Below are 11,300 nucleotides of genomic sequence, written 5' to 3'. Positions count from 1 at the left end.
AGTTAGTACATTAGTGTAAGCTTACTCTAGACACAAATAGAATACGCATAATTGCAGAAAAACAGATAAATACATTAAAGAACGTAATATTCCAACTTCCAATTTATTGTCAAAAATATGCGAGGTTTTGTGTATCGTGTGCTTGTAGGTTAGGTTTTCATTCTTGTACGAATTTTTTCTTTGTCATTTTTATATTACTGTTTTCCTTTATGTAATAGCTTTAAAGTAGTCATATGCTAAGTCTCAAACATGAAAAAACAAGCTGGCTGTTTGCTACTATGTTTGACACTAATAAAAAATATATAAATTGCTGTTTTCTATCCAATGGAATATACATCATAGTCCCGTAATAAGCTCAACACCTCATTCGCACTTCTACATTCTAGATTCTATGCATGTAGATCCTAGCACTCCATGATCATGGTGTATACTCTATAACTTTGAATCTTTCTGGCTCTGCCTGAGGCGTACGGGTTTGCCGCTTCGCTGCCAAAAGTCGAAATGCCTTTCTGGACGGTTTCATTTTCTTTGCTGGGTATTTTTGTATTCTTTTCCTGTGGAAGAAAAAGGTGTTTTTAGAACATATGAAAGCGCCAGAGCCTCGATAGTCTGCAAAGTACAGTCCAGGGTGTACCGTTGGAGGAAGGTTGACATTTGGATGTCTTCGAAAAGACCCTTACACTCGATAAAACTTGAATAATAGAAATAATAACCACAATACTTATTGTTATTATCATGGTTATGATTATTATAGAATAACAGCTATTACAAATTAAGAAAAATAAACCAATTTTATTCCAAATTTATTATTGTGATGATGATGACACCCTGAAGGAGACTTTGCTACTAGATCCACCAGATGAGTGAATATGAGACAGAGCACAACTGTTTTTCTTATTTTTTTTATGTTTCATGCGCTTAATGTACTGAAATGCATAGTTATTCTGTTTTGTTGTTAACCTTTACACCTCGATCAAGAAAACTTTAAAAAGTAAGGGGAAATGTTACTCATAATCTTTATGTTGTGTGGCGTCTCACATAAAACTCTATTTTTTTGCAATTTTGAGAACTATGGATGAATGTATCCCCTTAAAGAAAAGCCGCAAAAGACAGTACCCGTGTTGGTTTACGAGCAGCATTATTAAAAATATAAGTAGGAAATATTATAAGTGGAAAAAACAGGCGGGAGACTTTCCATACCACTACAAGATATTTAGCGAATTTCGAACAATAGTTAGGAAGGAAATTATAGATGCATACAACCAGGCCCGTAGCTAGAGGGGGGGCAGGTGGGGCAACTGCCCCCCCTGGTAGCCTACTCTGCCCCCCCTGTAAAAATACAGAACACAATCCTACGTGGAATTCTTACTAATATTTACAATTATATCCTATTTTACTCTAGCAACATAACAAAAACATTTATTGATTTTGTGATTTATGAAGGTGTGTGGGATTCCGTATATCGTATGAGGATGGGGGGGGATTCCCTTCCAGATTCGGACCCTGGGAAATGATTTCGCAATTTTCAGTATCGAGAACAGTATTTGGACGTTTTTCTTGGATGTGTTGCTATGTAGTTTGAACTGTATATTTTTTTTGTTTCCCAAGTCTACCTTTTGGTAATAGCGATTCATGTGGTAGAGAGAGGGAGTGGATATTTGATTTTTGCAACTTAACGTTGCTTTTCTGTCACATCTAGCTAATCGTGACAATGAGTGATAACGTGAAATTGATGAAGAGAGACTCACAAATAGTGCTGTAACCACAGGGGGGCAGGGGCATTTCCTTTCCAATCTTCACGGAAGTCCAATCTGGGGGGGCAAACATTGAAGTAAAGAAACATGACTAGCAGAATCTAAGAATAGCAAGACAAATGGATACTCAAGATGGAATTAGTTTTCAAGTGTTTCTTGCATTTTTCTTCCAGACGGCTAAAGACACTTGCAGGGGGCACTGAGGGGCAATTGCCCCCTCGATTTCAAATTTTATACAAATAAAAGTACATTTCGTAGAATTTTCTTGCTCGCTTCGCTCGCAACCACAATATCTTATAGTCCAAGTTCAGAGCCATAGCTAGGGGGCGGCGGGAGTCAGTCCTGGGAGTCAAAACGATCTAAATGGGGAAAAAAATGTTAAAGAGAATGCCATGGCGCCCCGTTAAATTATTTGCACCCTATTAAATCAATATTGTTTTCAGTTTGGAAATATTTGGATCTAAGAATTTTCCTACTCGCTTCGATCCCAATATGATTATTTTCTGTAATGCATTCTAAATTACCCGAGAGAGAAGTAAGGACAGATATATACTTCAGATTGTTGCTGCTTAAATGCATGAACAATTCTTTTGAGGAAATGGAGCGTTCACATTTGATATACAATTTGGCGGATGAATTGATCATGTAATGTATTTAAATTATATATATATATATATATATATTAAAGAAACTTTGAATACGTACACAATTTAGCAGCGTTAACATGCTGCATATGCATTTTCTTATTTTACGTTGCTCCATGTTGCATATGTGTAAAATATATGTTGTTCCTGAAAGTTATACATGTCGTATATACAAAAAGAATAATGTTCGTCATGCATATTCTGTCTTTCAAAAATACAGCTTGTGTGCTTGTTTTCCATTATTAGCTAAAATGAAACTGAACGTGTTGGAAAAATATTTCAAATCATTTGTTCAAACAGAAATGCTTTAGCACCGACTTCTACCCCCCCCCCCCTTTTCATGATTTACGACGATGATAACGTCTTTTAATGCTACTTTTATTACTACCACTATCACCACTATATTACTATCATTATTATTGGCACGTTTGTTCTGGTACTTGACCCCCTCTCCAGATAAAAATTTGTGGTTTCGCCTCTGCTCACAAAGAAACACTCATGCCCAGGCTCGAACCTGGAAGTTGGAATCCCTGGCTTCGTAGTGTGTTATGTAACCATCCCACCATGTAGGACAGCTTAGTGGCTCAGATTATTATCAAACACGATGAAAATGTGACAGTGTTTCACATTTATTATTTCGGTTAGAAAGCGATAAAAATTGTAGTTTGATACGGGTTACACTAAGCATCTTATGGAGTGTAAATATCAATTTCAAATCTTATGAATCATTTCTCTATGCAAACGCATCAAATATGATAAGCAACGTAGGTGTGTGAAATGATATCCATTTCATAAAGGAAAAGTTAAGTTTTAACCATGACTGTTTGCATGATATCGTTTTCATATCATGTTATATATTACTCTGAGAATTTTAAGCGGCAGTAAAAATAAATGACGTTTGCAACTGCAAAGCTATCAATGGGAATGCATACATTATGGACAGAAGAATTAGACGAGCAAATAGTGACTGAGAAAAGTTGCTTGTCTTGATGTTCTGTACACACTGTGAAAGTTGTCGGTGTTATCAGGCGGCACCCTATGAACATAGGTTCAAGAAAATGACAATTAGTAAAATGCTGCAGTGAAATAAATACGATTGAAAATCTCCCAAATTATGTTCTATTTATTTTCTTATATTTATAATATTACATTGTGTCAGTAGTAGACGTCGTCTGTTAAAGTACCTCAGGCACAATCTAATTGTTGTCAACTCTTCTGCTGTGGAGTGGATTCTCCTAATTTTATTCATAAATCTTAAGCCATTCTGTGACTGGCAGAAATCAGTATCAGCATAAAAGAAACTGATATTTGGGGTTTGTACGCTTCTACTCAAAAAGTGGTGGCGATAAGAGGCCCAGAGACTTCGTGCCGCGGAAATGGGGTAAGGCGAAGGAGGCCCCTTATATCGTTCCATTTCGTACCTTAGTCATTAAGGAAGGAATTTTTCATAATGTAAAGAGGAAACAAGCGGTTTCTGTTACGGACTTCCTGTAAGTCAATTTGCCGGGACCTGTTGCATGAAGGGGCCGCTCGGCGGTCGACGCTCTGGGGGTAAACGACTGAAATAACCTCCCTGTATTAATGATGACACTGTAATCCAAGAAGTCATTGATCAATCAAGGGAATCAATCCTATTTGTTTGTCGGGTGTTAAACACATGTATTTCAACAACACACTATTTTGCAAAATGGTTAACGTAACCAGTAGGCAAACATTGCCTGTAGTGATGCAAAAGTCTTTCATTTGAAAGACTCCACTCCGTGGTGGAGTAAGGGACCCATGTTTTAATGTTTTAGCAAGTAGGCCTACAAAAAATGTATTACAAATTTTTGCACAATTCATCAAAGTGTAGATAATATGTAACCATTATTATTTCATTAATTCGATTTTTCTTGCATATAACAGCACAATGGTGTTGTTGGATTCTCGTTCCCGAATAGCGTATTTATGTTAAACTTTATATTCGTATTATTTGGTAGTCTGAAAGGTCATTGTCCAAGTATTGTTATGTGATGTTGCTCGAACTTATTCTTCTTTTTTTTTTTTTTGAGTTTCAAGGTATCATCCCTTTCCTGTTACTTATCACTTTTGGAGGATAAGTGCCCCTCTATACCCTGCTATATCTGCCAATGCAACACAATATATTAAAAATTTGCCCCCTCTAGGATTGACTTCGCCCCCCCTACTAAGAATTCCTGACTACGGGCCTGCATACAACAGTTATGTTGCCAATTCGGAAATAAATATTGCAAAAGATAGCACCCAGTTTTTGTCGTTTGTTACAAATAAACGCAGGAAAAGTAACAAAGATCCTGTACTGTTCAAAGATAAAGTGTTGTCAGACCGACTATCAGTAGTCGAAGCTTTTGCACAGCATTTTCAGTCGGTGTATAAAAAAGATCCCCCTAGATATGACATGAAAGTATTGCCTAACCATAAACAATATGAAACTTTGGATAATCTTAATATTACAGAGATACGAATTGAAGATGTAGAAAAAGCAATTAAAAACTTAAAACCTAAGAAATCAGCCGGACCGCCCTATGTAGTCAAAGGTTGCAGTAATATATTGAAATACCCGTTATATCTAATTTTCAATTTAATTTTTGCAAAACACAAATTTCCTGAAAAATGGAAAGCCACGGCAATTTGTCCACTTCTCAAAAGCAATAACACTAATGACGTACAAAACTACCGACCAATAAGTATATTATCAGCTCCAGCAAAAATATTCGAAAAAATCATGCACTGTTACATATTTACTCACGTAAAACCTGTAATATCATCGTTTCAGCATGGCTTTGTACCACGTAGATCGGTGTTGACCAATCTCTCCGATATTACCGATTTTTTTAGTTCAACATTGGACGAAGGAGGTCAGGTTGACGTAATATATACCGACTATTGCAAAGCGTTCGACTTGGTTAACCACGATATTCTATTAGTAGTACAAGTGGCCGGGTTCTAAGCCCGAAAGTGGGGCTCGTGGGGCTCGCAGTGTTGCCAGCTGCTTATTCGAAAAAATCACCAAGGTTTTTGTTGGTCTAACTTAACCTAAAGCAAGGAGCTGGCAATTTTGCTTGAGAGTTTACAAACCGGAAGTGGGGCTCGGTGGGGCTCGCAGTGTTGCCAACTTTTTACTCGAAAAAATCACCAAGGTTTATTTTTGGTCTAACCTAACTTAAAGCAAGGAGCTGGCAATTTTGCTTGAGAGTTCTGCAACCGGAAGTGGGGCTCGGTGGGGCTCGCAGTGTCGCCAACACCTACTCGAAAAAATCACCAAGGTTTTTGTCTTGGTCTAACCTAACCTAAAGCAAGGAGCTGGCAACCTTGCTTGAGGCTTGAGTTACAGTGCATAAAGCAAAGTTGGCAACCTACTGGTATTTTTGCCATAGCTTTTTACAAAAAAAAAAGAGAGAGGAGAGAGAGAGGGAAGAGTTAAACAACCGACAGCTGCCAACACCCACCTACAGCTTTTTTTGTCTAATCTAACCTAAAACAAGGAGCTGGCAATTTTACTTAAGACTTGCCTTACAGTGCATAAAGCAATTTTTGCCAACCTACTGGTATTTTTGCTATAACCTTTTACAAAAAAGAGAGAGGAGAGAGAGAGGGAAGAGTTAAACAACCGACAGCTGCCAACACCCACTCTAACCTAACCTAACCTAACCTAACCTAACCTAACCTAACCTAACCTAACCTAACCTAACCTAACCTACTCTAACCTAACCTAACCTAACCTACTCTAACCTAACCTAACCTAACCTAACCTAACCTACTCTAACCTAACCTAACCTAACCTAACCTACTCTAACCTAACCTAACCTAACCTAACCTAACCTAACCTAAAGCAAAGTTGCCAACCTACTGGTACTAATTTTGCCATGGCTTTTTACAAAAAAAAAGAGAGAGGAGAGAGAGAGGGAAGAGTTAAACAACCGACAGCCTACCTACAGCTTTTTACAAAAAAAAAAAAAAAAAAAGAGAGAGGAGAGAAAGAGAGGGAAGAGTTAAGCGTATTATCTGCTTTCATGTCAGATTTTACCAACCTGTGAGCTGTAGTGTTTAGGTGACAAGCGACCTGCTCAAATATGAGTTGGCAGCACTGACTTATAAACCCATTGGGTTCTCTTGGCATGTTTTTTCATGATGTGTTGCTAGGCTATTGAGCATCTTGGCGTATACAATGTATATATTTTGAGAGGGGGGTTATAGCTTTTTTATGCTGTACGAATACTGGAAGCTTGACAGTGACAACCAACAGAGTAGGTAAACCTACATCCAGGAACTGGCAACACTAGTTTCTGACAGTGAATTTGAAATAAAATATTAAACAAAATACATGAGTAAGCACTGTGATTACAAATAGTACCAGTGTTATGCCCCCAACTCCAACTGGGGAAAATAATTGTACAACAATTTGTACCTAATTGTACAATACTTGTACCTAATTGTACAACATATACACAGACATAAAAGAGAGAGCCTTCCCGCAACTTATTTTATGTACAATTTATATGATTTTACAACTGTGAAAAGAAAGCATATGTGTTTTGTATGCACACATTTATTCTTATTTTTTCGAAGTTGAATGAAAGCACGTGTTTTTACGCTCTCGTAATACTGACCTTGCCCCAGTGATTTTAAATTGCTTCCATCCGCTTTTTTTTCTATGTTATTTCCGCATGCACGCAACATTCGCTTTCAATAGACAGAAGGAGTGTTAGTTATAATTAATCACATATTTACCTCATGTTAATTTTGATTATTTTGATTGTAGAAATGATAAGATTTAATATATAAAATAAAACATATTTAATTAGATTTACAAACTTTTATGCTCTCCTCTCCAATCAGCTAGTTTCTCATTTCCATAGCGAACCAGGAGGAGAGGTTTAGGGGCTCTGGCCCCTTCCGAAATATTCATGAAAGTGAGAAAGAAATCTGTTTTTTTATGAATTATTTCAAAGGGTTTTCTATATCCTCTTGAATAGGTATGTTTAAATAGAAAAACTTCTATTCTAAAGTGCCTACAGAGAAATTGGAGGTATGAATCTTCGATAACTGACTTAATTAATTTCTTATAATTTGCCTAAATGATATTCTACATGTGATCTATTTGCTATCTATTTGAAAAGGTACAATTTCTGGTCCTTACACAAAATCCATTCGTAATAATATGTTTCGTTCATTTTGTTTATCTGGATTTGTTATTTTATTAAATGTTCCATAAATAGTTTTCTGAAAATTAGTTTTACGAGGATTATTAGTTTTTCACCAATAACACCAGAAAACAATTAATTTCTCCTTCCCCTCCTCAACTCTACTAGAATATTCAAAGGTGATATATTTTCATCATTCACAATTCACAGACAATATCCATATTAATTAGGAAAGTATGTTGTATGCTAGGTTAGCTAATTGTGTCTTCTACAGCTTCACTGTATAGAGGGAAGATGGAAAAAAAAAGCTCTACGAAAACTGACGCTCTTAACAATATTGTATGTTTGTGAAAATTATATATAAATAAAACTTAAGCGTATTATTTGTTTTCATGTCAGATTTTACCAACCTGTGAGCTGTAGTGTTTAGGTGACAAGCGACCTGCTCAAATATAATACTGTTGACAATATTGTACGCCTGTGAAAATTATATATAAATAAGACTTAAGCGTATTATCTGCTTTTATGTCAGATTTTGCCAACCTGTGAGCTGTAGTGTTTAGGTTACAAACAACCTGCTCAAATATGATACTGTTGATAATATTGTACGTCTGTGAAAATTATATATAAATAAAACTTAAGTGTATTATCTGCTTTCATGTCAGATTTTACCAACCTGTGAGCTGTAGTGTTTAGGTGACAAGCGACCTGCTCAAATATGATACTGTTGACAATATTGTACGCCCGTGAAAATTATATATAAATAAGACTTAAGCGTATTATCTGCTTTCATGTCAGATTTTACCAACCTGTGAGCTGTAGTGTTTAGGTGACAAGCGATCTGCTCAAATATGATACTGTTGACAATATTGTACGCCCGTGAAAATTATATATAAATAAGACTTAAGCGTATTATCTGCTTTCATGTCAGATTTTCCCAACCTGTGAGCTGTAGTGTTTAGGTGACAAGCGACCTGCTCAAATATGATACTGTTGACAATATTGTACGTCTGTGAAAATTATATATAAATAAGACTTAAGTGTATTATCTGCTTTCATGTCAGATTTTACCAACCTGTGAGCTGTAGTGTTTAGGTGACAAGCGACCTGCTCAAATATGATACTGTTGACAATATTGTTCGTATATTGTATTGTATAGGAGACTAGAAGCATATAATTTGGCGAAAAAAAACCCAAGTAAGGTCATAGAGAATAGTTAAAAAAAAGTGAACAATTATATTTTGCATTGCACAGCATTGGATATTAAATAACATACCCCCAAAAAATCTCTGCATTATGCGTTCTGTAAAAAATTGCCCTACGTGCCAAACTGCTGTTTTCAAAGGCACTGTCGTACTTGTGTGCCGGGAAAGCGAATATGTGCGACCAAACTGTGCTCTAAGTGTGGAAAAAATATTTCTATTGCCAACTTCAAGTTGTTTTTTTTGACACGTATATATATTATTATTTTTTTAACAGAGGAAGAAAGTCTGTGCTTCGGAAATCGCGATGATGTGCGTAATGATATTTTTTGTCTCCTGCATAGACTTGTACCAATCTACTGTGTACTATCTTCTTTTCTGCCTTGCCTTGTCCAGTTCGTCCAACCTCTCGTTCAATTTTTCCCCTGCAGCCGAAAGCAGAATGTTGAGATCACCGCATCTTAGGCCGCTGATCTCCCGAAGATGGTCCTTGAGAACCATTTCACAAGGGATGCGAAATTCCGGCGTTGTTCTTGCTATGATTATAAGTTTCCCTACATCCTCACAATCTCCGTTTACTACTTTTTTGAATATTTTACATAGTAGCTTGGGTGGCAAATCAGTTATACGAGACATGTTGTTATTATTATTATTTTTTACTCTATGTTATTTATATACCCCACCCCAATTTTTGTTTTGTGTTCATGGCGATGGTGGTAGAGTGGCACACACGTAAATTTGCCGTTGCGTAGAAACGAATTTTCGTTTCGTCTCCTTCTCTCTTAACATCATGTGTTCTACCCTGCTCGATAACCTTTGCTATTGTTGCCACATTGTCATTCCATTCCTGGACACACTCGCGCAAACATCATTGAAAACAATTGAATAGCGCTCCAGCTCGCGGTTCCCACCGTTCGGTAGGGACGCTAATGTGGCAATATAGCACGGCGTAGTGCTTGCTTCTTTTATGCAGTGCATGTTCATTGGCTAGCTAGTAACTAGTGTTGCCAACTGTAATAATGAAGCACTATTTCTGTCATGGAAGGGGAAAAGGCAGGTAAAGTGGCGGTGAGTTTTGTTGGATTGGAAGCACTATATTTTTATTTTATACTAAGTATTTGACCGGTTTGACGTTGTGTGCGTGTATTGCGTGTGTGTATGTAAAAGTGTGTGTTTGCTAATGAACGTTAAATTCCATAATGACTCCAGTTCTGTCGAAGTTGAAATCAAAAACCTTGCATAGCCAAGCTCGGGAAATTCTAAGCAACGTGCACGAGTTCATGAAGGAGGAAGCCAGTCATGGTGTTAGCATCCCAATAAAGCATTTTGGCAAGAGAGCAGCGAACAGCAGCAACAAATTGTTCATATTTCATAATTTTGGAATTATTCAAAATAAATAAATTATGTAGCTCCAACATTATTTCAACTCTGGCTCCGGCACGTGTTCTTGTAGAAATTGCATAGAGGAGGCTGTCATTTTTGCTGCTTAATGCGATACATATTGTTTTCTGTGTTAAAATTGCCATGCTTTGATAAGTGATAAGCCTATTGAAAACTGTGATCGAGCGAGATATTCTTTTGCGCTGAATAGTATTGAAATAACATAAGAAGTCTCATTATTTATTTTATATTTTGATGTTTTAGTTAGGAATATATTGATTTTCAATTTTCCGTTGCTGCGTAATGACCGGGGGGGGGTCGAAATAGAGCGGCATCTGCCGCCACCTCGCAGGGAGGCAAAATGACTAGCGCCGGCCCTGGTTTATAACAAAAAAAAAGCCGCGCAGCTTATCGTCTAGTGGCAGTATATGTACTTGTTATTGTTGTGGAAGCCGGCATTCTTTGTAAATGTACAACAAAGGCAACCGACTGTCGCCGATCTCAGAGAGGAAATAATAATACTGCTTCAGGAGGAGTGTTATGGTGCAATTGTAGCGGTTTAACACGTTGGCATGTTATTATCTGCCGTTGCAGTTCCATACCAGTGTATACGGGTTTTGGAAGTGAAAACTTAAAACGCCACCAGTGCATTAATGCAATGAAAAATAATATATATATTTTTTTTATTTTGTTTGAAATTACTCAAATAAGGAATCGTATGAAGAAGTCTTCTTTGCAGCATTTTTGGTAATTTTACTTATGTGTTAGTTCATATTTTGCGAATTTTTAGTCCATATGTATGTAGCTACATACAAAGTCACTTGTTAGTACATATTAATCCTAGTCCTGGTATAATGCATGACGTTTAAAACTCAACGTTAGATAGACCTGAATTCTCTAATTTTATTGTTGTACGTAACAGCTGTGCATCGGCGCACTGCAGCGATTTTTCTATCTGCTCCATTAGCAATACTGTTTTTTTAGTCTCTGCTCTCTGCGTCTCTGCTCACGAACTTTTCGAAAGCTGCGTGCTCTAACTTTCTGTCTGCTTCGTGACGTGCATCCAGATCCGTCTGCGTGGTGTTGTAAGCGATGTCGTGATTTTTGCATGCGGCGTCCAACGGATTCACACCCTTGTCCCCTCTCTCCAATTTTTTC

The 11,300-nt window shown here is 37.1% G+C and overlaps 1 protein-coding gene across 1 annotated transcript in view; it reads right to left on the bottom strand.

The window, feature by feature from the left end:
• Positions 1-418: 418 nt before the first annotated feature.
• The window catches only part of LOC145996305 (ionotropic receptor 75a-like), a 66,493-nt gene continuing 55,611 nt past the window's right edge, over positions 419-11,300 (bottom strand). The window contains exon 8 of the mRNA XM_083132737.1: positions 419-554. Coding sequence (XP_082988863.1) covers positions 419-554 — 136 coding nt within the window. The remainder of the gene's footprint in view (positions 555-11,300) is intronic.

This window comes from Lepisma saccharinum, chromosome 12, assembly GCF_977018435.1.
Source record: "Lepisma saccharinum chromosome 12, izLepSacc3.1, whole genome shotgun sequence".
Lineage (NCBI taxonomy): Eukaryota > Metazoa > Arthropoda > Insecta > Zygentoma > Lepismatidae > Lepisma > Lepisma saccharinum.
Note: the sequence above shows the minus strand (reverse complement) of the source record. Positions and strands in the feature narration are given on the sequence as shown.